This window comes from Dendrobates tinctorius, unplaced genomic scaffold (genome assembly GCF_039654945.1).
Source record: "Dendrobates tinctorius isolate UK_male_01 unplaced genomic scaffold, ASM3965494v1 ptg000158l, whole genome shotgun sequence".
NCBI lineage: Eukaryota > Metazoa > Chordata > Amphibia > Anura > Dendrobatidae > Dendrobates > Dendrobates tinctorius.
The window spans coordinates 8,227,713-8,255,202 of record NW_027361825.1 but is presented as its reverse complement, the minus strand read 5'-3'; the positions used below and the strand labels follow the sequence as shown (position 1 = coordinate 8,255,202).

General features: G+C 45.1%; 1 protein-coding gene across 6 annotated transcripts in view; it reads left to right on the top strand.

The window, feature by feature from the left end:
- LOC141051811 (uncharacterized) overlaps window positions 1–27,490 on the top strand; it is a 646,796-nt gene that overhangs the window by 204,160 nt on the left and 415,146 nt on the right. For all 6 annotated transcript variants that reach the window (XM_073548842.1, XM_073548843.1, XM_073548841.1 and 3 more), the window contains exons 24-25: window positions 440–673; window positions 1,437–7,886. In XM_073548842.1, coding sequence (XP_073404943.1) covers window positions 440–673; window positions 1,437–7,886 — 6,684 coding nt within the window. The remainder of the gene's footprint in view (window positions 1–439; window positions 674–1,436; window positions 7,887–27,490) is intronic.

The following is a 27,490-nucleotide window of genomic DNA, read 5'->3' as shown; positions in this document are numbered from 1 at the left end:
ATTTTCATATTCTCCTCCTTCCCTGAACAAGTTGACAGAGTGAGTGAGTTGTTCACCCTATACAGTATAAAGAATGATGATGATAATACATAGGAAAAGATCAGTGCTGGTGCTTTCCTCAAAATTATAGCCCAGATATGTATAATAAACATCCATTTCCCCTTTTACCGTATTAATGACCACGTAAATAAGATGTACTTCAATATTATTTTACTGTGACCACTTTAAGGCTGAATTTTACAGTTTAAATGCAATATTGAATCTAAATATTTGCAATTATCTGCTCTGATTCAGTTCTATGGTTGTGATTGCATCAAAGTGTGACTTGCTCTATGTTCGATATGTCACTGTTCATATCACATATTTCATGTGCCCATTGATCACCATTACATTTTTGTTCTTAGCAATTATTCTACTTTTTTGCTTTTCTTTGTTCCAGAGACAGTTATTACTACTATACAGCCTCCAACAACTAAAACCACACAACTCCTAACTCTTGTGTCATCTTTTATCACACAATTCCCAACAACCACAACCATGCCATCTACTACTACAGAACACCCAACAACTACAACCATGCCATCTACTACCACAAAACACCCAACAGCTACAACCGTGCCATCTACTACCACAGACTACCCAATAACTAGAACCATAACAATTACTCCTGAAGGTATCTTACTTAAGTTTTTAAACTTACCAGTTTTCCAGTTGAAGAGTCTCTCCAACAAAATTAATTTTGGAATCAAACTAATGCATCTGAAACTAGCAGACTGCTTTTTCTACAGACATTTAGGGTATGTGCACATGGTGCGGATTCTGCTGCGGATCCGCAGCGTTTTTGCTGCTGCGGGTCCGCAGATTTAGGTGTGTTGTACAGTACCATTATTTTCAATGGTAAACTGGAAAACGCAGTGCACATGCTGCGGATGTTTCCGCGCGGTTTTGCTGCGGTTTACAATCCGCAGCATGTCAATTCTTTAGTGCAGAAACACTGCAGTTTCACACCTCATCTATTATGAGGTGTAAAACCTCAGGGCAAAACCTCAGATAAACCGCAGGACTTTAGTGCTGCGGATTTATCTGCGGTTTTTACTACAAAATCCGCAGAGCCAAAAAACTCTGTGTGCACATAGCCTTATGTCCCTTTATACCATGTGAATGTCCACATAAATAAGATTTACCTCAATAATATTTAAGTGTGATGACTTTAAGGTAGAATTCTATCAATTACATATAGTATTGAATTTAACTAGGAGCAATTAACTAATTCAGTTCAAAGTTTATAAATGCATCAAAGGTTAGCTTGTTCTATGTTAGAAAAGTCACTTTCCACACAACATATGTTATGTGTCCATTGACCACAATTATATTGTCTTTTATCTGATTAATCATTTTTAATTTCTTTCTTTTTTCTTTTTTTGTTTCATGGCCAGTCAGTACTACTACAAAACTTTCAACAACTAAAACCATGACATCTCCAACCACACAACACCCAAAAACTACAATCATGCCATCCACTACCACAGAAAGCACAACTACAACCATGCCATCTACTATCACAAAAAGGCCAACAACTACGACCATGAAATCTACTACCACAGAAAGCTCAACAACTACAACCATGCCATCTACTATCATAGAAAGCCCAAAAACTACAACCATGATATATACTAGCACACAAAGCCCAACAACTACAACCATGCCACCTACTACCACAGAAAGCCCTACAACTATGCCATCTACTACCACAAAAAGGCCAACAACTACAACCATGAAATCTACTACCACAGAAAGCCAAACAATTACAACCATGCCATCTACTATCACAGAAAGTCCAACAAATACAATCATGGCATCTACTAGCACACAAAGGCCAAAAACTGCAACCATGCCATCTACAAACACAGAAAGCGCAACAACTACAACCGTGCCATCTTCTACCACAGAAATCCCAACAACTACACCCATGCCAACTGCTACAATTGAAAGCCCAACAACTGCAACCATGGCATCCACTACCACAGAACGCTCAACAACTACAACCATGCAGTCTACTACCACAGAGCGCCCAACTGCTACAACCATGACATCTACTACCACAGAACACCCACCAACTTCAACCATGGCATCTGCCACCAAAGAACGCTCAACAACTTCAACCATGCCATCTACTAGCACACAAAGCACAAAAACTACAACCATGCCATCTACTACCACAGAAAGCCCAATAACTATAACCATGCCACCTACTACCACAGGAAACTCAACAAGTACAACCATGCCATCGACTAGTGCACAAAGCCCCAAAACTACAACATTGCAATCTACCACAGAAAGCCCAACAACTACAACCATGCCATCTACTACCACAGAAAACCCAACAACTACAACCATGCCATCTACTGCCACAGAAATCCCAACAACTACAACCATTGCATCTACTAGAGAAGAACGCTCAACAACTACAACCATGCCATCTACTAGCACACATAGCCCAAAAATGACAACTAATCAATCTACCACAGAAAGCACATCAACCACAACCATGCCATCTACTACCACAGAACGCCCAACAATTACAACCATACCATCTAGCACACAAAACCCAAAAACTGTAACCATGCCACTTACTACCACAGAAATCCCAACAAATACAACCATGCAATCTACTACCACAGAACGCCCAACAACTACAACCATTGCATTTACTACCACAGAAAGCCCAACAACTACAACCATGCCACCTACTACCAAAGAAAGCTCAACAACAACAACCATGCCATCTACTACCACTGAGAGCCCAACAATTACAACCATGCCATCTACTACCACAGAATACCAAACAACTACAACCACGCCACCTATTACCATAGGAAACTCAACAAGTACAACCATCCCATCTACTAGCACACAAAGCCCCAAAACTACAACCATGCAATCTACTACCACAGAAAGCTCAACAGCTACAATCATGGCATCTACTACCACAGAAAACCCAACAACTACAACCATGCTATATACTACCACAGAAAGTCCAACAACTACAACCTTCCCATCTACTACCACAAAACGCCCAACAACTACAACCATGCTTTCTACTACCACAGAAATCCCAATAACTACAACCATTGCATTTACTACCACAGAACGCTCAACAACTACAGCCATGCCACCTACTACCACAGAACGCCCAACAACTGCAACTAAGAAATCTACTAGCACACAAAGCCCAAAAACTACAACCATGGCATCTACTACCACAGAACGCCCAACAACTACAACCATGCCACCTACTACTAAAGTTAACTCAACAAGTACAACCATGCCATCTATTAGCACAGAAAACCCAACAACCATGCAATATAACACAGAAATCCCAACAACTACAATCATACCATCTACTACCACAGAAAGCCCAACAACTACAACCATGGCATCTACTACCACAGAATACCCAACAAATCCAACCATGCTATATACTACCACAGAAAGTCCAACAACTACAACCAAGCCGTCTACTACCACAAAACGCCCAACAACTACAACCATGCCTTCTACTACCACAGAAATCCCAACAACTACAACCATTGCATCTACTACCACAGAACGCTCAACAACTACAGCCATGCCACCTACTACCACAGAACGTGCAACAACTGCAACTATGCAATCTACTAGCACACAAAGCCCCAAAACTACAACCATGCAATCTACCACGGAAAGCCCAACAACTACAACCATGCCATCTACTACCACTCAAAGCCCAACAACTACAATCATGCCATCTACTACCACAGAAAGCCCAACAACTACAACCATGGCATCTACTACCACAGAATACCCAAAAACTACAACCATGCTATATACTACCACAGAAAGTCCAACAACTACAACCTTCCCATCTACTACCACAAAACACCCAACAACTACAACCATGCCTTCTACTACCACAGAAATCCCAACAACTACAACCATTGCATTTACTACCACAGAACGCTCAACAACTACAACCATGCCACCTACTAGCACAGAACGCCCAACAACTGCAATTAAGAAATCTGCTAGCACACAAAGCCCAAAAACTACAACCATGGCATCTACTACCACAGAAAACCTAACAACTACAACCATATTATATACTACAACAGAGAGTCCAACAACTACGACCATGCCATCTACTACCACAGAACGCCAAACAATTACAACCATGCCTTCTACTACCACAGAAATCCCAACAACTACAACCATTGCATCTACTACCATGGAACGCTCAACAACTACAGCCATGCCAGCTACAACCACAGAGCGCCCAACAACTGCAACTATGCAATCTACTAGCACACAAAGCACAACTACAACCATGCCATCTACTACCACAGAAAGCCCAACAACTACAACCATGGCATCTACTACCACAGAACACTCAACAACAACAACCATACCATCTACTAGCACACAAAGCCCAAAAACTACAACCATGTTATCTACTACCACAGAAAGCCCAACAAATAAAACCATGCCATCTACTACCACAGAACGCCAAACAACTACTAACATGCCGTCTACTAGCAATCAAAGTCCAAAAACTGCAACCTTGCCATCTACTACCACAGAAAGCCCAACAACTACAACCATGCCATCTACTACCAAAAAGAGCCCAATAATTACAACCATGTCATCTACTACCACAGAACGCCCAACAACTACAACCATGCCACCTATTACTAAAGTTAACTCAACAAGTACAACCATGCCATCTATTAGCACAGAAAACCCAACAACCATGCAATATAACACAGAAATCCCAACAACTACAATCATACCATCTACTACCACAGAAAGCCCAACAACTACAACCATGGCATCTACTACCACAGAATACCCAACAAATCCAACCATTGCATCTACTACCACAGAACGCTCAACAACTACAGCCATGCCACCTACTACCACAGAACGTGCAACAACTGCAACTATGCAATCTACTAGCACACAAAGCCCCAAAACTACAACCATGCAATCTACCACAGAAAGCCCAACAACTACAACCATGCCATCTACCACTCAAAGCCCAACAACTACAATCATGCCATCTACTACCACAGAAAGCCCAACAACTACAACCATGCTATATACTACCACAGAAAGTCCAACAACTACAACCATGCCATCTACTACCACAAAACGCCCAACAGCTACAACAATGTCTTCTACTACCACAGAAATCCCAACAACTACAACCATTGCATCTACTACCACAGAACGCTCAACAACTACAGCCATGCCACCTACTACCACAGAACTCCCAACAACTGCAACTATGCAATCTACTAGCACACAAAGCCCAACAACTACAACCATGCCATCTACTACCACAGAAAGCCCAACAACTACAACCATGGCATCTACAACCACAGAACACTCAACAATTACAACCATACCTTCTACTACCACACAACGCCCAAAAACTACAACCATGCCACCAACTACCATAGAAAACCCAACTACAACCATGCCATCTACTACCACAGAAAGCCCAACAAATACAACCATACCATCTACTACCACAGAACACCCAACCACTACAGCCATGACATCAACTACCACAGAACGCCCACCAACTACAACCATGGCATCTGCCAACAAAGAATGGTCAACAACTTCAACCATGCCATCTACTAGCACACAAAGCACAAAAACTACAACCATGCCATCTACTACGACAGAAAGCCCAACAACTATAACCATGCCACCTACTACCACAGAAAGCTCAAAAACTACAACCATGCTACCTACTACCACAAAAAGCCCAACAACTACAACCATGCCATCTACTATCACAGAAATCTCAACAACTACAACCATTGCATCTACTACCACAGAACGCCCAACAACTACAACCATGCCTTCTACTACCACAGAAACCCCAACAACTGCAACCATTGCATCTACTACCACAGAACGCTCAACAACTACAGCCATGCCACCTACAACCACAGAACGCCCAACAACTGCAACTATGCAGTCTACTAGCACACAAAGCCCAACAACTACAACCATGCCATCTACTACCACAGAAAGCCCAACAACTACAACCATGGCATCTACAACCACAGAACACTCAACAATTACAACCATACCTTCTACTACCACACAACGCCCAAAAACTACAACCATGCCACCTACTACCATAGAAAACCCAACAACTACAGCCATGACATCAACTACCACAGAACGCCCACCAACTACAACCATGGCATCTGCCAACAAAGAATGGTCAACAACTTCAACCATGCCATCTACTAGTACACAAAGCACAAAAACTACAACCATGCCATCTACTACGACAGAAAGCCCAACAACTATAACCATGCCACCTACTACAAGAGAAAGATCAAAAACTACAACCATGCTACCTACTACCACAAAAAGCCCAACAACTACAACCATGCCATCTACTATCACAGAAATCCCAACAACTACAACCATTGCATCTACTACCACAGAACGCTCAACAACTACAGCCATGCCACCTACTACCACAGAACGCTCAACAACTGCAACTATGCAATCTACTAGCACACAAAACACAACCACAACCATGCCATCTTCTACCACAGAAAGCCCAACAACTACATCCACGGCATCTACTACCACAGAAAGGCCAACAACTACAACCATGGCATCTACTTCCACAGAAAAGCCAACAACTACAACTATGTTACATGCTACCACAGAAAGTCCAACAACTACAACCATGCCATCTACTACCACAGAACGCCCAACAATTACAACCATGCCTTCTACTACCGCAGAAATCCCAACAACTACAACCATTGCATCTACTACCACAGAACGCTCAACAACTACAGCCATGCCACCTACTACCACAGAACGCCCAGCAACTGCAACTATGCAATCTACTAGCACACAAAGCACAACTACAACCATGCCATCTACTACCACAGAAAGCCCAACAAATACAACCTTGCCATTTACTACCACAGAACACCAAACAACTACTAACATGCCATCTACTAGCAGTCCAAGGCCAAAAACTACAACCTTGCCATCTACTACCACAGAAAGCCCAACAACTACAACCATGCCACCTACTACCAACGTTAACTCAACAAGTACAACCATGCCATCTATTAGCACAGAATACCCAACAACCATGCAATATAACACAGAAATCCCAACAACTACAATCATACCATCTACTACCACAGAAAGCCCAACAACTACAACCATGCCACCTACTACCAACGTTAACTCAACAAGTACAACCATGCCATCTATTAGCACAGAATACCCAACAACCATGCAATATAACACAGAAAGCCCAACAACTACAATCATGCCATCTACTACCACAGAAAGCCCAACAACTACATCCATGGCATCTACTACCACAGAAAGTCCAACAACTACAACCATGCCATCTACTACCACAGAACGCCCAACAATTACAACCATGCCACCTACTACCAATGTAAACTCAACAAGTACAACCATGCAATCTATTAGCACAGAAAACCCAACAACTACAACCATGGCATCTACTACCACAGAACGCTCAACAACTACAGCCATGCCATCCACTAGCACACAAAGCCCCAAAACTACAACCATGAAACCTACAACAGAAAGTGCAGCAACTACAACCATGCCACCTACTATCACAGAAAGCCCAACAGCTACAACCATGCCATCTACTACTACAGAACTCCCAACAACTACAACCATGCCATATACCAGCACACAAAGCCCCAAAACTATAACCATGTCATCTACTACCACAGAAAGCCCAACACCTGCAACCATGCCATCTACTACCACAGAGCACCCAGCAACTACAACCATACCATCTACTCCTGAAGGTATCTTACTTATTTTATTAACCTTACCATAGGTTATTCATTCTTCAGCCTTTCTGTCTGGCAGTTTTCCAATTTAAGAGTCCTTGGCCGAGTTGACAGATCATGTCCACCATGTATAAATAATGATGATAATAATAATATTCATGGCTTTTGAGCAAAGGGAATCATTACTGCTGATGCCTTCTTCAACAATGAAGCCCAGATATGTATTACAGTCATCCAGTCATCTATGTCCCCTTATAACATGTGCATGTCCATGCAAATAAGATTTACCTTAGTATTATTTTACTGTGATCATTTTAACCCCTTAATGTCCACCGATATGCCTTTTCACAGCTGTAGTTAAGGGTAATTATGCAATATCGCCATTTTTTAAAAAAATGGTGGGTGCATGCGAAGTGCGTCCACCAAAATCTGCTGGCCAGAACCCAGCAACAATAGGAAATTTTTCATATTGGATCATTTTGTCATTGTGTTAGATCCTATCACAGTGATCAAAATAAAAAAAGTAAATCAAACCTCCTTTATCACCTCCTTAGGTAAAAATAATAAAATAAAAAAATGTATTTATTTCCATTTTTCAATTAGGGTTAGCGTTGGTCAAAAGCAAGTTGGTCTAAAGTGAGTTGGGCTAATTTAGGGTTAGGGTTGCACTAAAGTTAGGGTTATGGTTGGGCTAAAGTTAGAGTTAGGGTTGGGCTAAAGTTAGGGTGGGGCTAAAATTAGGGTTCGACTAAAGTTTGGATTAGGATTGGGGCTAGGGTTAGGGTTGAGGCTAGGGTTAAGGCTGTGGCTAGGGCTAAGGTTGGGCTAAAGTTAGGGTTCGGGCTAAAGTTAGGGTTGGGCTAAAGTTAGGGTTGGGGCTAGGGTTAAGTTTGGGCTACAGTTAGGGTTGGGCTAAAGTTAGAGTTAAGCTAGTGTTAGGGTTGTGGTTATGGTTGGGATTATGGTTAGGGTTGGGATTAGGATTTTTCTCCTGATACCCTTGTGAAAATAAAAAAATGGTTCCAAAGTAATTTTTTTGTGAAAAAAGGAAAATGTTCATTTTTTCCTTCCACATTGATTTAGTTCTTGTGAAGCACCTAAAAGGTTAATAAACATCTTGAATGTTGTTTTGCACAACTTGAGGGGTGCAGTTTTTAGAATGGTGTCACTTTGGAGTATTTTCTGTTATATACTGACTCCCCAAACTCACTTCAAATGTGATGTGGTCTCTAAAAAAATGGTTTTGTAAATTTTGTTGGAAAAATGAGAAATCACTGGTCAACTTTTAAACCTTATAACGTTCTAAAAAAAAAATTGTTTCCAAAATTGTGCTGATGTAAAGTTGGCATGTGGGAAATGTTAGCCCTTGCGGGCAGGGTCCTCTCTCCTTATGTACTTGTGTGTCCCTTGTCTTACAATGTTTATTATACTTGTCTATATTTCCCCTTTTCACATGTAAAGTGCCATGGAATAAATGGCGCTATATAAATGCATAATAATAATAATTAACTATTTTGTGTGACATCACTCTCTGATTTAAGTGTACAAAAGTACAAAAAGTACAAAAAATTGCCAATTTTCCATTTTTTTCATATATAAACACAAGTTATATTGAGTAAATTTTACTACTAACATGAAGTACAATATGTCACGAAAAAAAAATCTCAGAATTAGTTGGGATACATTGAAGCATTCCAGAGCTATAACCTCATAAAGTGACATTGGTCAAAATTGTTAAAATTGGCTTGGTCATTAAGTACCAAATTGGCCCTGTCACTAAGGGGTTAAGGAAGAATTTTACAATTTATTAGTATTGAATCTAAATGGGTGCAATTATCCACTCTGATTCAGTTCTAAGGTTATTATTGCATCAAAGGTTGACTTGCTCTATGTTCGACATGTCACAATTAGTGATGAGCGAACGTGCTCGCAACTACTCTTTACTCGCCCGATTATAACGGTACTCGGCGAGCACCAAGCATTTCCGGGATTACTCGGCGGGAACTCAGGTCTCCACCCAGCTTTTTTGGCGGTCTTCAGAGACCCAATCACCATGCAGGGATTGTCTGCCAGGCACTGTAATGCCGCAGCCATTTTTGTTGTGGTCTTGCAGTGATTGGCTGGCTGCACAGCATCATCAGGGGTAGAAGAGACTGGACGCCGCCCTGCTCAGCGCATTCAGCTCCGGATTTAGAAAGTGTAGGGAGAGCTGCTGCCGAGATAGGGTCACATTTGGGGATTTATTAGTCAGTGTGGGGTCTACCATCCTAAAGTACTCAAATCCAGCTAAACCAATAGTCCTTCTAAGGCTGGAGTCACAGACAACGTATAAAAAATCGGTGCATTTTTCATGGATCAGAATCGCACAAATATTTCATGAACAGTGATCCGTATGTCATCCGATTGTCATGCGAAGATGCGATTTTCTCACATCGAAGCATCCGTGTGACATCTGGATGGCATCCGTATGATGAGATTTTCTCGCCGGCTTGCAAAATGGACATAAAATAAAGCCCAATGACAGGTTAAAACACAAACGAAAGAATAGATATAGACACGTAGAATACATACAGTGCCTTGCAAAAGTATTCGGCCCCCTGGAACTTTTCAACCTTTTCCCACATATCATGCTTCAAACATAAAGATACCAAATGGAAATGTTTGGTGAAGAATCAACAACAAGTGGGACACAATTGTGAAGTTGAATGAAATTTATTGGTTATTTAAAATTTTTGTGGAAATTCAAAAACTGAAAAGTGGGGCGTGCAATATTATTCGGCCCCATTAAAGTAATATTTTGTTGTGCCATCTTTTGCTGCGATTACAGCTGCAAGTCACTTTGGGTATGTCTCTATCAGTTTTGTACATCGAGAGACTGAAATTCTTGCCCATTCTTCCTTGGCAAACAGCTCGAGCTCAGTTTGGTTTGATGGAGATCGTTTGTGAACAGCAGTTTTCTGCTCTTTCTACAGATTCTCAATTGCATTCAGGTCTGAACTTTGACTTGGCCATTCTAACATCTGGATACGTTTATTTGTGAACCATTCCATTGTAGATTTAGCTTTATGTTTGGGATTATTATCTTCTTGCAAGACAAATCTCCGTCCCAGTCTCTGGTCTTTAGAAGACTCCAACAGGTTTTCGTCAAGAATGGTCCTGTATTTGGCTCCATCCATCTTCCCATCAATTTTAACCATCTTCCCTGTCGCTACTGAAGAAAAGCAGGCCCAATCCATGATGCTGCCACCACCATGTTTGACAGTAGGGATGCTGTATTCAGGGTGATGAGCTGTGTTGCCTTTACGCCAAACATATCGTTTGGCATTGTTGCCAAAAAGTTCAATTTTGGTTTCATGTGACCAGAGCACCTTATTCCACATGTTTGATGTATCTCCCAGGTGGCTTGTTGCAAACTTTAAAGAACACTTTGTATGGATATCTTTGAGAAATGGCTTTCTTCTTGCCACTCTTCCATAAAGGCCAGATTTGTGCAGTGTACGACTGATTGTTGTCCTATAGACAGACTGTCCCACCTCAGCTGTAGAACTCTGCAGTTCATCCAGAGATATCATTGTCCTCTTGGCTGCATCTCTGATCAGTCTTCTCCTTGTTTGAGATGAAAGTTTAGAGAGACGGCCGGGTCTTGGTAGATTTGCAGTGGTATGATACTCCTTCCATTTCAATATGATTGCTTGCACAGTGCTCCTTGGGATGTTTAAAGTTTTGGAAATCATTTTGTATCCAAATCCAGCTTTAAACTTCTCCACAACAGTATCACGGACCTGCCTGTTGTGTTCCTTGGTCTTCATGGTGCTCTCTGTGCATCAAACAGAACCATGAGACTATCACAGAGCAGGTGCATTTATACGGAGACTTGATTACACACAGGTGGATTATATTTATCATCGTTAGTCATTTAGGACAACATTGGATCATTCAGAGATCCACAATGAACTTCTGGGGTGAGTCTGCTGCACTGAAAGTAAAGGGGTTGAATAATATTGCACGCCCCACTTTTCAGTTTTTGAATTTCCACAAAAGAATATTTAGAAATGAGAGTCCTCAGTGGTTGATACCTTTTAATGGCTAACTGAAAAGATGGTAACAAATTGCAAGCTTTTGAGACTACGCAGGTCTCTTCAGCAGGCTAGACTAATCCAAATCTGAAGAATAACATATTTATACACAAGAAAGCACAGAAATAACGCAATGGATAAGACAAGTGATGTGAAGCGGAATAGTCATTATGGGAGAGAGATAAGCATAAATATTGGAGCAGTTCATAGATAAGGAGCGTGAGGGTTTTATTGCCCTCTGATTGCGGTCTGGTTCTGTGTTGTGATGACCCCAGAAGGTCTGAGGTCCAAATTACTTAATTGATGTAAAAAGACAAAAATCCATGCGACACATTCATACCTGCACTGAATGTGTCGAAAGTTTTCAGAAATTTGTACTCAGAGATTCTTCTCTCTCTCTGAGACTTGAAGTTACCTTTTAATACAAGTAATTTAATGTCCTTCATGCTATGACCAGGGATACAAAAATGTTTTGCCACAGGTAGATCCATTCTTTTTTCTCTTATTGTGTGACGATGAAAATTCATCCTTGTTCTCAGTTTTTGCCCGGTCTCCCCCATATACAGACCCCCAGTTGGACATTTAGTACAAATAATTAAGTACACTAGATGTGATGCAGCTGAACGTACCTGGGATCTTGTAGTCCTGATGTGAGTTGGGGATCTTTATCTTGTCCGTGGTCTTTATAAGTGGGCAGGTTTTACATTTTTTCTGGTTGCAAGGAAAGGTTCCTGCAGCTGTTGGAGAGGACAGGGAGCTTCTGACAATTATGCTTCTTAAATTTGTCTTAGCTATTGCGTTATTTCTGTGCTGTCTTGTGTATAAATGTGATTCTTCAGATTTTGTATTAGTCTAGCCTGATGAAGAGACCTGCGTAGTCTCGAAAGCTTGCAATGTGTTACCATCTTTTCAGTTAGCCATTAAAAGGTATCAACCACTAAGGACTCTCATTTCTAAATATTCTTCTATCTACTGGCTAATACGGTACAAAGATATATATCTTTCCTGAATTTCCACAAAAGTGTTAAATAATCAATAAATTTCGTTCAACTTCACAATTGTGTCCCACTTGTTGATTCTTCAACAAAAATTTACATTTGATATCTTTATGTTTGAAGCATGATATGTGGGAAAATGTTTAAAAGCTCCAAGGGGCCGAATACTTTCACAAGGCACTGTATATATATATATATATATATATATATATACACTAGCTGAAGAGCCCGGCGCTGCCCGGGCATAGTAACTAACTGTGGTTAGTTATAGCAAACTATAATTATCCTCCATCCCATAGTCCCATGCCCATATATCCATCATACATATCCACGATCCCATAGGCCCGTGCCCATATACCCATCATACATATCCTCCATCCCATATTCGAGTGCCCATATACCCATCATACATCCTTCATCTCATAGTCCCATGCCCATATACCCATCATACATATCCTCCATCCCATAGTCCCGTGCCTATATACCCATCATACATATCCTCCATCCTATAGTCCAGTGCCCATATACCCATCACACATCCTCCATCCCATAGTCCCGTGCCCATATACCTGTCATACATATCCTCCATCCAATAGTCCAGTGCCCTTATACCCATCACACATCCTCCATCCCATAGTCATCCATTATGACATCATAATCAGCGGCGGCAGGGCTTACAACCTATGATGACATCAGCGTCGCCATGGCAACCATTGTGACATCATAATGAGGGGTGGGGCTTGATACGCACACACTGTTTCCCCAGTCTGCAAATAGGGGCATTATGACATCATAATGAGGGGCGGGGCTTGACGCGCACACACTTTTTCCCCCAGTATGCAGATAGGGGCAAAATTGTTTGGTGAATTGGAACGTGCAGGGTTAAAATTTTGCCTTACATCATAGCTTAGGATGCTCTCGGGGTCCAGACATGCGACTGTGCCAAATTTTGTGGCTGTAGCTGCGACGGTGCGGATGCCTATCCTGGACATACACACACACACATACATATACATACATACATACATACATACACACTTTGAGCTTTATATATTAGATATCTAATATATAAAGCTCAAAGTGTGTATGTATGTGTGTATGTGTGTATGTCCGGGATAGGCATCCACACCGTCGCAGCTACAGCCACAAAATTTGGCACAGTCACACATCTGGACCCCGAGAGCGTCCTAAGCTATGTTGTGAGGCAAAATTTTAACCCCGAGCATTCCAATTCACCAAACAATTTTGCCCCTATCTACGTACTGGGGGAAAAAGTGTGTGCGCGTCAAGCCCCGCCCCTCACTGTGATGTCATAATGCCCCTATTTGCATACTGGGGAAACAGTGTGTGCGTATCAAGCCCCGCCCCTCATTATGATGTCACAATGGTTGCCATGGCGACGCTGATGTCATCATAGGTTGCAAGCCCTGCCGCCGCTCATTATGATGTCATAATGGTTGACTATGGAATGGAGGATATGTATGATGGGTATATGGGAACGGGACTATATTGAGACACACTCATGTGTATATATGTATGTGTGTATATATATATACATACAATATTATATATACACACTGTATATATATATATATATATATATATATATATATATTTGTATTTCATAGAGTTCTACATAGCATACTAGCTGCTAAATCAATTGACGGCTTCTGTAAAGTCAATACAAAACCCGACATGAAATGACACATGGTTTACATACAGTACACCATTTCATTTTTCTTGGCTTTTTTATATGTCTTTGACTAATAATTAGATTAGGGTATGTATGTAAATTTTGTACATGTAGGTGTTAAATTAACGGGTATATTCGTTGAAAAAAATTGCATGGGCTCCCGCAGTAATTTCTCTGCCAAAGAGGGAAAGCCACTAGAGAGGTGTTAGGCGTCGAGTTTTCCCCACTGCAGAGGGGGAATCTCGAGCCATGCTCTCTGCGGTCTCCAATTCCTCTGCAGCCACAGAGATTGCTGCTCAGCAGGGTCTTCGCTCCAGGCATCTTGCCCAGGCTGATGCTAGATATCTGGTTGCTCCTTCTGGCTCTGCTATAGCTCCATGCCTGAGTCAGCGGCAAGTGGACGCTTCTGGGTCTAAGTCCTATCTTCTGGGTACTGAGCATGCCTGTGGGACGACCTCTCATTGGAGGTCGGAGGTCACATGCGCAGGTCCCCCTCCTGCTCGGATTGATCCACCATTGGGAAGGTCCCGGAAGGACGCCACTATAAAAGTCGCATGGCTGCTCGGCCATGCGCTAGTATAGACTCTTATGCTTATTTGTGTGTATGATGATGGATGCATGTATCTGGTGACTGACTCATTAAGACTCCCCTCCCTTTGATACTCATGTTGGTTAGGGATTCAGAGTCAGCACCAATGGGTGGCTATGCTCAGGCCACCGTGCTCCCAGTACTCTTCACACGCTAGCGTCCAACTGTGCCTCCCTGCTATGGGCACTGTCGTACCGCACCAGGTAGCTGTGACTGCCGTGCGATGCCGTGCGCACCTCTAGCGCTTTCCTCCCCGTCCTGGGTGGTTAGTGGCATCCGCCGAAGTGGCACTGTGTGCACTTGGTGCGATTACATATAGTGTTACCTTTTACTGGCACCGCAGCCGCGGCGCCAAGCGCTGATGGTCTAGAGGAGCTCTAGTCCGGTGTCTCTTGGACAGGGCTCTGTGACCCATAATTAGTGCTCACTCAGCAGAGCTCTGTGAGTTCAACAGGCTCCGGCGTTTGTTTCAGTGGCTCTGTGGAGCAACAGAGTTCGCCTCTATTCACAATGGGTGAAGTTAACCTATGTGTGAGCAAGCGTTTACCCATCTAGTTCTGCCATTACTCAGCAGCAGGTACTATCTCTGCACAGTGGACCCCAGGCTGCGAACGCACCTCATATCTCCTTTTATATTATTTGGTGCGTTCCGCAGGCCCTAACATTATACTAGCGCCAGGGTCTGGCTAGTAATGGCGGATGACCAGCGACTGCATAGGTACATCCAGCAGCAGCGGGTTGGCAGCGCTAGAGCATTCCACCTCAGCTGCGGATGTTACCTTGGTCACTGTTTAAGCAGCCACAGAGGCTGTCTCCCGTGTCTCCACGGCCAACCCTGCTCCGACCTTGTCCTGTCTCCCACTGCCCGAGAAGTTCTCGGGTGATAGTGCATCCTGCAGTGGTTTTGTGAGCCAGTGCTCCATTCACCTAGAGTTGCTGGCCACACGATTTCCCTCTGAGCGGACTAAGGTGGGATTCATCATCTCCCTCCTGTCGGGCAGGGCATTGGAGTGGGCCACCCCACTGTGGGAGCATGGAGATCCCCTGGTACAGAGTGCCACCCATTTTCTGGTCACTCTGAAGCAGGTTTTACTGGGGCCTCGGGTCACGCACGACACCGCACTTCAGTTGCTGGCCCTAACTCAGGGTTCATCTCTGGTCAGCCAGTATGCCATCCTCTTCAGGACTCTGGCCTCAGAGCTGGAGTGGCCAGAAAAGGTTCTCATACCTATATTCTGGAGAGGTCTGGCTGATCATGTCAAAGACGCCCTGGCCACCAGGGAGGTGCCCACTACTCTGGAGGAGCTCATTACTGTCTCCACCTGCATCAACCTTCATTTCACAGAGCGAGAGCTGGAGTGCTCAAAGTCCAGGCAATGGTATAGGTTGGTCCCAACTTTTGCAAGACCGCTGGAGCCTCCCGGTCAGGCGCCGGAGTCTCCAAAGGCCATGGAAGTGTCCCGCACAGGTTCCAAGTTCCGGTCCGCGCGGGTACCCCCGGTCTGTTTCCGTTGTCGGCAGACTGGCCATCTTGCCAACCAGTGCCCACAGCAGTCGGGAAATGATTGCATCTAGTGGTTATTGGAGGGGGCCTAATAGACACAGCGACGTTCTCCTCCAAGCTCTTGTTTAAAGGGACGCTGGAGTTCAATTCTTCCACTTTGAACGTGGAGGTTTGCGTGGACTCCAGGGCGGAGGACAATTTCATGTCATCTACCTTCGCCCAACAACACGCAATCCCCCTGGTCTTGCTACCCCAACCAGTCACTATCAGAGTGGTGAATGGTGCGACACTACCATCCCAGATCACCCACCAGATGGCTGCACTGAGGCTCTCGCTGTCTCCTCATCAGGAGATGTTATCTCTCCTTGTTATGCCCGAAGGTATCGACCAGGTCCTCTTAGGGGTTCCCTGGCTACGATTTCACTCTGCTCATATAGAGTGGTCCTCGGGGAAAATTCTCAGTTGGAGCAAGTCCTGCAAGGGTAGGTGTCTGAGGGACTGCGTACAGGTCGCTACCTCTGAGGTTCCCGCAGATCTCTCCTCGCTTCCCAAGCCCTATCAACAGTATGCAGACATTTCCGCCAAGAAGGCGGCGGAGACCTTTCCGCCGCACCGCCCTTACGACTGTCCTATTGACCTCTTGCCCTGTGCTGAGCCTCCTCGGGGCCGAGTCTATCCCCTATCTCTCCCAGAGACAGAGGCCATGTCTCAGTATATCAGGGAGAATCTGGCAAAAGGATTCATTAGGAAGTCAGTGTCACCGGCGGGAGCGGGATTCTTCTTTGCCCAAAAGAAGAATGGAGAATTGCATCCCTGCATCGATTACAGGGGCCTTAAGGCCATAACCGTTAAGAACAAGTATCTTCTGCCCTTGATTTCGGAACTGTTCGATAGATTACGAGGAGCGAGGGTATTTTCCAAGTTGAATCTGCGGGGAGCCTATAACCTGATACGTTTTCGTGTGATGGACGAATGGAAGATGGCCTTTAACACCAGGGATGGCCACTATGAGTATCTGGTCATGCCCTTCGGCCTCTGTAATGCCCCAGCCATCTTCCAAGACTTTGTAAATGATGTCTTCCGGGACATGCTCTCCACCTCGGTAGTGGTCTATCTGGACGACATTCTTATCTTCTCTCCAGATTTGGCCTCACACCGGAGAGATGTCTGCATGGTCTTCGACCGTTTGCGAGCAAACTCCCTCTATGCCAAGTTGGATAAGTGCCAGTTTGAGCAGGAGTCCTTGCCTTTCCTGGGCTATATCATCTCGGCCCAGGGTTTGGCTATGGATCCGGCTAAATTGCAGGCGGTAGTGGACTGGCAAGAACCTCACTTCCTTAAGGCGGTGCAGCGCTTTTTGGGGTTCGTTAACTATTATCACCAGTTCATTCCCCATTTCTCCACCTTGGTGGCACCTTTGGTCGCCCTCACCAAAAAGGAGCCAATCCTAAGGCATGGTCTGAACAGGTCTCTGAAGCCTTCCCGCCATCAAGACACATTTCGCTGGCGCTCCCATCCTCCACCGTCCCGATGTGGATAAACCATTTATCCAGGAGGTAGATGCCTCATCCGTCGGTGCCGGAGCGGTCCTTTATCAGAAGGACGCTCAAGGTCGGAAGCATCCCTGCTTCTTCTTCTCTAAGACCTTTTCACCAGCAGAGAGGAACTATTCCATTGGGGACAGGGAGTTGTTGGCCATGAAGTTGGCGGTTTCTGAGTGGAGACACCACCTGGAGGGTGCACGGTTCCCCTTCCATGTGTACACTGACCATAAAAATCTTGTATATCTACAAATGGCCCAGTGGCTGAATTCCCGCCAGGCCAGATGGTCGCCGTTTTTCTCCTGATTCCATTTCACCCTTCACCATCTGTCCAGTGAGAGGAATGTCCGGGCTGATGCTCTCTCTCGCTCCGTGGTGTCCCTGTAGGAGGAGGAGACTGAGCTTCGGCTTATCGTCCCATCCGAGAGCTTGAGGACTGTGGCTCCGGTCGCTCTTGAATCGGTGGCCCCGGGCAAGACCTTTGTCCCCGCCCATCTGCGTCCAGAGGTTCTCTCTTGGGCCCACGCATCCAGGGTGGGAGGTCACTTTGGGACTAAGCAGACCACCGAACTCTTGGCGAGGACATATTGGTGGCCGCACATGGCACGAGACGTGGGAGATTATATTCGGGCATGTGTTTCCTGCGCCCAGAACAGGTCTTCTCGCCAGAGGCCTGCCGGGCTACTTTACCCCCTGCCGGTGGCGGACAGACCTTGGGAGATGGTCGGCATGGACTTTGTGGTCAGCCTACCCAAGTCCTGTGGCAGCACGGTCATCTGGGTTATCACCGATCATTTTTCTAAAATGTTGCACCTGGTACCACTCTCGCGGCTACCTTCTGCACGAGGCCTCGCAGCCTTGTTCATAAATCACGTCTTTCGCCTGCATGGTATGCCAGACAAGATACTAAGTGACCGAGACCCCCAGTTCGCGTCTCGATTCTGGAGAGAGCTCTGTAGTCTGCTCAGTATTGAGCTAAACCTCTCCTCGGCCTACCACCCCGAGACGAATGGGTTGGTTGAGAGAGCCAATCAGACCCTGGTCACATACCTACGACATTTTGTTTTGGTCAGGCAGGATGACTGGGCATCCTTGCTGCCATGGGCGGAGTTTGCGTTGAACAACGCTGCGGCCGATTCCACCGGTCAGACGCCGTTCCTCCTTAACTACGGCCAGCATCCGCGTGTCCCTGTCCCTATGCCCGTGTCATCCACTGATTCCAGGGTGGCAGACTGTGTCGTGGTGGCTCGCGACATTTGGGACCACACTCAGGATGCCATCCGGGCCTCTAAGGAGAGAATGAGGGCTTCCGCCAACACGCATCGGCGCCCAACTCCGACCTTTACTCCTGGCGACTTAGTGTGGCTCTCTGCCCGTAATATCAGGCTGCGGGTTGAGTCCACTAAGTTCACTCCTCACTACATTGGCCCCTTGAAGGTCCTTGAGCAGATCAATCCAGTGGTCTAATGCCTGTCCCTTCCCCCACACTTGGACATCTCTGACACCTTCCACGTGTCCCTCCTTAAGCCGGTTCACCGAGTCATCTGCCGGGACATCAGACCTGTCTTCAGACGAGTTTGAGGTCAATGCCATCGTGGGACGCAGGGTGGTGCATGGTAAAAAGTTTTATTTGGTGGACTGGAAAGGTCATGGTCCAGAGGCTCGGACCTGGGAGTCAGTGGAGAACATCCACGCTTCGCTCTTTATTGCAGCATTTGAGCGTAGTGAGGCTCAGAGAGGAGGGGGGGTAATGTTAGGCGTCGAGTTTTCCCCACTGCCCGGGGGGGGAATCTCGAGCCATGCTCTCTGCGGTCTCCCATTCCTCTGCAGCCGCAGAGATTGCTGCTCACCAGAGTCATCGCTCCAGGCGTTTTGCCCAGGCTGATGCTAGGTGTCTGGTTTCTCCTTTTGGCTCTGCTAAAGCTCCATGCCTGAGTCAGCGGCAAGTGGACGCTTCTGGGACTAAGTCCTATCTTCTGGGTACTGACCATGCCCATGGGACGACCTCTTATTGGAGGTCGGAGGTCACATGCACAGGTCCCGCTCCTGCTCGGATTGGTCCACCATTGGGAAGGTCCCAGAAGGACGCCACTATAAAAAAGTCGCATGGCCACTCGGTCATGCGCTAGTATAGACTCTTATGCTTATTTGTGTGTATGATGATGGACACATGTATCTGGTGACTGACTCATTAAGACTCCCCTCCCTTTGATACGCATGTTGGTTAGGGATTCAGAGTGAGAGTCAGCGCCAATGGGTGGCTATGCTCAGGCCACCGTGCTCCCAGTACTCTACACATGCTAGCGCCCGACTATGCCTCCCTGCTACGGGCACTGTCGTACCGCACCAGGTAGCTGTGACCGCCGTGTGACGCCGTGCGCACCTCTAGCGCTTTCCTCCCTTTCCTGGGTGGTTAGTGCGTCCGCCGAAGCGGCACTGTGTGCACTTGGTGCGATTACATATAGTGTTACCTTTTGCTGGCACCGTTGCCGCGGCGCCAAGCGCTGATGGTCTAGAGGAGCTCTAGTCTGGTGTCTCTAGGACAGGGCTCTGTGACCCCTAATTAGCGCTCACTCAGCCGAGCACTGTGAGTTCAACAGGCTCCGGCGTTTGTTTCAGCGGCTCTGTGGAGCAACAGAGTTCGCCTGTATTCACACTGGGTGAAGTTAACCCACGTGTGAGCAAGCGTTTACCCACCACCTAGTTCCGCTATTACTCAGCAGCAGGTTCCATCTCTGCACGGTGGACCCCGGGCTGCGAACGCACCTCATATCTCCTTTTAAATTATTTGGTGCGTTCTGCAGGCCCTAACAAGAGGGACCATTGTTTTTGCACCCCCCTGGCTAAAAATTATTCCCCCAGCCACTCCAGAAAAGGTGCATCTATAAGATGCGCCTTTTCTGTCACTTAGCCTCTCTATTGCCATTGCTTTTAGTGGTGGCTCATGGGTTAATATTAATGGGTTAATGTCACCTTGTTATTGAAAGGTGACATTAAGCCAGGTTAATAATGGAGAGGTGTCAATAACACACCTCTCCATTATTAGCCCTAGAATAGTAAAGGGTTAAAAAAAGACACACACACACACACATTAATTAAAAATTCTTTTAATGAAATAAATGCACAAAGTTTTTGACCAAATTTATTATTCTGCCAATCCAAAAAAGCCCTTGTTCTGTAAAAAAGTAAAATAAAAAAACAACATTATGCATACCTCTCCGCCGTTCAGTCGGGTCCCCCGCTGCAATCCATCACAAGGGGTTAACTAGTTTACAATGGGGACCGGTGCTAATGCTACTGGCCCCACTGTAAACCACAGCAGAATGAATTAAATCATGTCTGCGCAGGCACCACGGCTGACTGGAGATGAAATGATTAGCGTGGGAAAATTTCTGAACTTTTTCCCATGTTCCTAAGTTCACCTCAGGTCAGCCGGGAACTCTGCGCAGCCTCACTGACCACCGCTGACGTCACTGAAGCTGCGCGGAGTCCAAGCCTGACCGGAGGTGATCTAACAGCATGGGAAAAAGTTCAGAAACTTTCCCACGCTATTGAGTTCACTTCAGGTCAGCCAGGGACTCCGTGCAGCCTCAGTGACATCAGCAGTAGTCAGTGAGGCTGCGCAGAGTCCCTGGCTGACCTGAGGTGAACTCAGGAGCATGGGAAAAAGTTCAGAAACTTTCCCACGCTTATTAGTTCCTCTCCAGTCAGTTGGGGTACCTGCACAGAGATGATTTAATTCATTCTGCAGTGGTTTACAGCCGAGCCGGTAGCATTAGCACCGGTCCCCGTTGTAAACTAGTTAACCCCTTGTGATAGACTGCAGCGGGGGACCTGACTGAACGGCGGATAGGTATGTATATTGTTGTTTTTTTATTTTTTGTTTTTTTTACAGGACAACAAGGGATTCTTTTGGATTAGCAGAATAATAAATTTTGGCAAAAAACTTTGTGTGATTATTTCATTAAAAGAATTTTTAATTAATGTGTGGTTGACTTTTTTTTACCCTTTACTACTATAGGATTAATAATGGATAGGTGTCTTATTGACACCTCTCTATTATTAACCTGGCTTAATGTCACCTTTCAATAGCAAGGTGACATTAACCAATTATTATTAATATGAGCCACCGCTAAAGGCAATGGGAATAGAGAGGCTAAGTGCCAGAAAAGGCGCATCTTATAGATGCACCTTTTCTGGGGTGGCTGGGAGCAGATTATTTTAGCCAGGGGGGGCCAAAAACAATGGTCCCTCTCTAGGCTATTAATATCTACCCTCACTCACTGGCTTTCTCTCTCTGGCGGAGAAATTACCACAGGAGCACATGCAATTTTTTTCAACGAATTTACCCGTTAATTTAACATCTACATGTCTAAAATTTTACATACATACCCTAATCTAATTATAAGTCAAAGATATATAAAAAAATAAATGAAATGGTTTACTGTATGTAAACCATGTGTCACTTCATGTCAGGTTTTGTAATGATTTGACAGAAGGCGGCAATAGATTTAGCAGCTATTATGCTATGTAGAACTCCATGAAATATAAATACATATATATGGGTGTCTCATTGACATGTGTGTGTATATATATCTCAATGATGCTTTATAAATAAATAAATAATATATGTATTCTAGGTGTCTATATCTATTCTTTCTATTCTTTATTAAACATGTCACTGTGATTTTACTGTATCGCAAAATGAATTGCTGGCTTTTGTTAAAGGACACCGGTGTGTATTTCTCGCAAGTCACACTTGTGGTCCATGTGTAATCTGTTTTTTTCTCGCACTCATAGACTTGCATTGGCGAGTCTCGGCTGAGAATCGCTGACAATAGCAGCATGCTGCGATTTTCTCAGCCCGTTTAAATGGGTGAGAAAAAATTGGATGATATGAGCTGCCCCATAGATTAACATTGGGACGAATGCAATGCGATTTTTGTCGCATAGCACTCGTCCATTTTTCTCACTAGTGTGACTCCGGCCTAAGGCTACTTTCACACATCAGTTTTTTGCCGTCAGGCAGGATCCGGCTTTTTTTAGAAAAAACGGATCCGGCATAAATTTTGGAGAACTGTAGAAACGGATCCGTTTTTTTGCTGGATCCGTCTCTGTTCCTGGGGGCTGGCCAATTGGATCTGAGCATGCGCAGACTTAAAAAAACCGGATCCGGTGGCTGGATCCGTCTTTTTCTGGATCCGGCGCATTCCGGCGCCCATAGACTTTCATTGTAGCAAAAAGCTGGAAGCGCCGGATCTGGCGCTTCCGGCTTTTTCGCCAGAGACAAAAAACGTTACAGTAGCCATTTTTTCCAGACGCCGGAATGAGACAAGTTGCCGGATCCGGCAAAAAACGGATGAAACGCAATGCCATCCGGCACGATCCGGCGCTAATGCAAGTCAATGGGGAAAAACCGGATCCGGCATTGCATTTTGCCGGATCCGGTTTTACAAAAAAAAGCCGGATCGCGCCTGAAGGCAAAAAACTGATGTGTGAAAGAGGCCTAAGGACTAATTCCGGAGTATATAGGTTGCAGTGTTAGGTAGGCAGTGTAGTGTACGTCGCTCTATACATATCAGTGCAAAGCCTGCAGGCACTTTTTGTGTGTATATAGATATCATTGCATAAATCAAGAGGGTCCATTCCATTACTGTCTGCTGCTGCTGCTACTTATAGGATATTTTGACCGTATATACCTAGCCCCAGGTGTAGTTGGCTAGGAAAAAAATTGCCAGGTTATTAGAGCTTATTTTATTGCAAAGCAATCCAAAGCCCTTTTATTTTTCTCCATTTGCTTTTTGACACTGCACAATACAGTCAGATCCTTTTCCTAGCACAGCGTGTAAATCCAGCAATTTTAAATGGGTCCCAAAAAGCACTTTTGAGTGCGCAGAGAAATCTTTCATTTTTATGTGGTACGGTAGAGTAGAATTTTTTTCTAGTGTCTTACACAATTTCTTGACACCATTTTGCTGAATCCAAAATAAAATACATACAGGCCACATATTTTACAGTGTGGTATATCTGTGACACGCCTCATATGTCCGTGTGCTAACAATTTGGGCATTTTAGGCTTAAATTCCTTTTTTTTGCTGTCTGTCACTCTAGCCATATACAGCAATATTTTGCCTTTTTAAAAGAAAACAGGCCACATATTTGGCAGTGTGGTATCTCCGTGCCAGGTCATACATCTGTGTGCTCCAAGTTTGGCCATTTTAGGCCGGTATTCCATTTTTTGGCTGTCTGTCACTCTAGTTATATACAGCACTATTTTGCACTTAAAAAAAAAACAGGCCACATATTTGGCAGTGTGGTATCTCTGTGCCAGGCATCATATCTGTGTTGTCCAAGTTGGCCATTTTAGGCCGGTACTCCAGTGTTTTCCTGTGTGTCACTCTAGTTATATACAGCACTATTTAGCATAAAAAAGAAAAAAATACAGTCCACATATTTGTCAGTGTGGCATCTCCGTGCTAGCTCATACTGTATATCTGCGTGCTCCAAGTTTGGTCATTTTAGACCAATATTCCTGTATTTTCCTGTGTGTCACTCCAGTTATATACAGCACTATTTAGCATAGAAAAGAACACAATACAGGCCACATATTTGGCAGTGTGGTATCTCCGTAACAGGCCTCATTTATCTGTGCAAAAAATTTGGCCATTTTAGGCCTACATATTCTAGTGTTTTTGCAGTCTGTTACCGTACTTATTGACACAAATTTGATAAGCAAAAAATTATTTTTAACAACAGTCCAGATAAGTTAAAGTGTGGTTTTCCCGCACACGTATCACATACAAGTTCGCTCCTCATTCAGCCATTTGTAGTGAACATGTATAAAATTCTAGTCCATTTACAATGAGCAAGGCGCCTGGCAAGGGATGGGGAAGTGGACAGGATGGTGATGGTGCATGCCAAGGCCGTGTGCAAGCTGAAATTGGGCCACCAAAAACACCCACATCTTCTCTCTGGACCTTAGTGTCCGAAGTCCTAGGGGACCGCACAAAGACAGCACTATTGAAGCCTGAACAGTGTGAAAAGGTTGTTGGTTGGATAGCGGATAATACTTCCAGTTACTTATCCACCACCACCAGCACCCTGTCTTCCACACGGTCAAATCAGAGTAGCCATGAATCTGGACATCATATTCCTCACCCTGATCCTCCTTTCTCTCATCATGCTGAGTGCCCTGTGACAACTGATCCAACACTCGGACACTCCGAAGAGTTGTTCAGTGTTCCATTTGTTGATTCGTGCCTCTCGCCTGGTCCACTTGAAGCAGGGCAAGATGAGATTCCATGTAGCGATGCACAAATATTTGAGCAGCCACGGTCACAAGAGGTGGACGATGATGAGACACAACTGCCAGAAAGTCAGGAGGAGGACCAGGGTGTGGAAGTAGAAGATGAGGTGGTGGATGATATAGTAACTGACCCATCCTGGCAGGAGGACATGCAGAGCGAGTACAGCAGCACACAGGGGGAGGAAGGCGTAGCACCCCTTCAGGCAGGAAGAAGCAGTGTGGTGGCTGCAGACTGAAGGAGTGCAACCGTTCCTCGTAACACCAACATGACGGAAGTTGCCAGTCCAACTGATAGGTCTTTCCAAGTCTGGTTATATTTTAAAGACTCTGCCGATAACCCCAAACAGGCCATTTGCAACACCTGTCATGCCAGCATCAGCAGGGGTAGCAAAACGACCAGCCTTACTACCACCAGCATAATCAGGCACATGGCAACAAAGCACCTGACTTTGTGGGCCCAACCCCAGGCTGCAGGAACAATGTCTGCAGATGACACCACTGCTTCTTCCACTGTTGTGTGTGCAAGACAATCCCCTGTCCACAGTGCATGCGAAGATGCCTCCTGCCCTGCACCTGCCATTGCCCACAGTCAAATAGCACCATCATCAAGCACGTCCACGTCCTTGTCCCTGCGCTGCCTTCAGTTTTCCATACCCCAGTAATTGGAAAGTAAATGAAAATACACAGCCAACGCCCCACTGGCCACAATAGTAAATTCTCACATTTCTCGTGTGCTTGCGCTCGAAATGTTGCCTATTAGGCTCATGTAGACGGTAGCTTTCCGCAACCTGATGGCGGCGGCCATCCCAAGGTACTCGGTCTCCAGCTGCCACTATTTCTCCCGCTATGCCATCCCGGCATTACACAAGCACGTGTCCCACAACATTACCCGTGCCCTCAACAATGTAGTCACTAGGAAAGTACACTTAACCACGGACAAGTGGACAAGTGCTTGTGGCCAAGGACGGTACATCTCGCTGATGGCACACTGGGTTAACATAGTGGAAGCAGGGACACAGTCAGACCTTGGGATGGAACACGTCCTCCCGACACCAAGGATTGCGAGTGTCATGGTCTGCTGAGTTTCTGGGATTAGGTGGTTTTAGGGTTAACCTGTCTGCATTTTCCGTAGAAAGGTGAATGCGCTTATCTGTGATAATTCCACCAGCGGCACTAAAACCCGCTCTGACAAAACACTAGCGGCAGGGCTGGCCAGGACTTCCAAATCGTAGAGAGCCAGTTCATGCCACAGGTCCAGCTTGGATACCCAATAATTAAAAGGCACAGAGGAATCACCGAGGACGTTGGTACGTTCAGCAAGGTACTCCCTCAGCATCTTATAAAACATTGCATTCCTTGTGACATTACCCCGCACCTCAGAGCCAGGGTGATGGGAGAGTATGAGAAAACTGTCCCAGAACTTTGCCAGTGTTCCCCTGCCTCTGCTGGATTGGAGTTGTGTCTCTCTTGCCTGTCCTCCTTGGTTGGCCAACGAACTGTTATCTCTGCCGCCAGCGTTTTGAGATGGGAATTTTTTTAAATAATTTTGCAACAATGGCCCTCTGGTACTGCACCATTTTAGTACACCTGTCTGCCTCTGGAACAAGAGATAGAAAGTTCTCCTTGTAGCGTGGGTCTAAAAGTGTCACTACCCAGTAATGACTGTTACCCAATATTTTTACAATACGAGGGTCACGGGAAAGGCAGCGCAACATAAAGTCAGCCATGCGTGCCAGACTGGTAACAGGCAAGCCTTCTGTATCCTCACCAACAGGACAACTGACCAAGGTGTCCTCCTCCTCCTTCTCTTCCACCCTGTCCTCAGGCCATCCACGCTGAACAGGCGATATGATAGTTGTGGTTGTAGTACCGTCTGTAGCGCATGAAATTGCTCCTGTTCCTCCTCCTCTTCCTC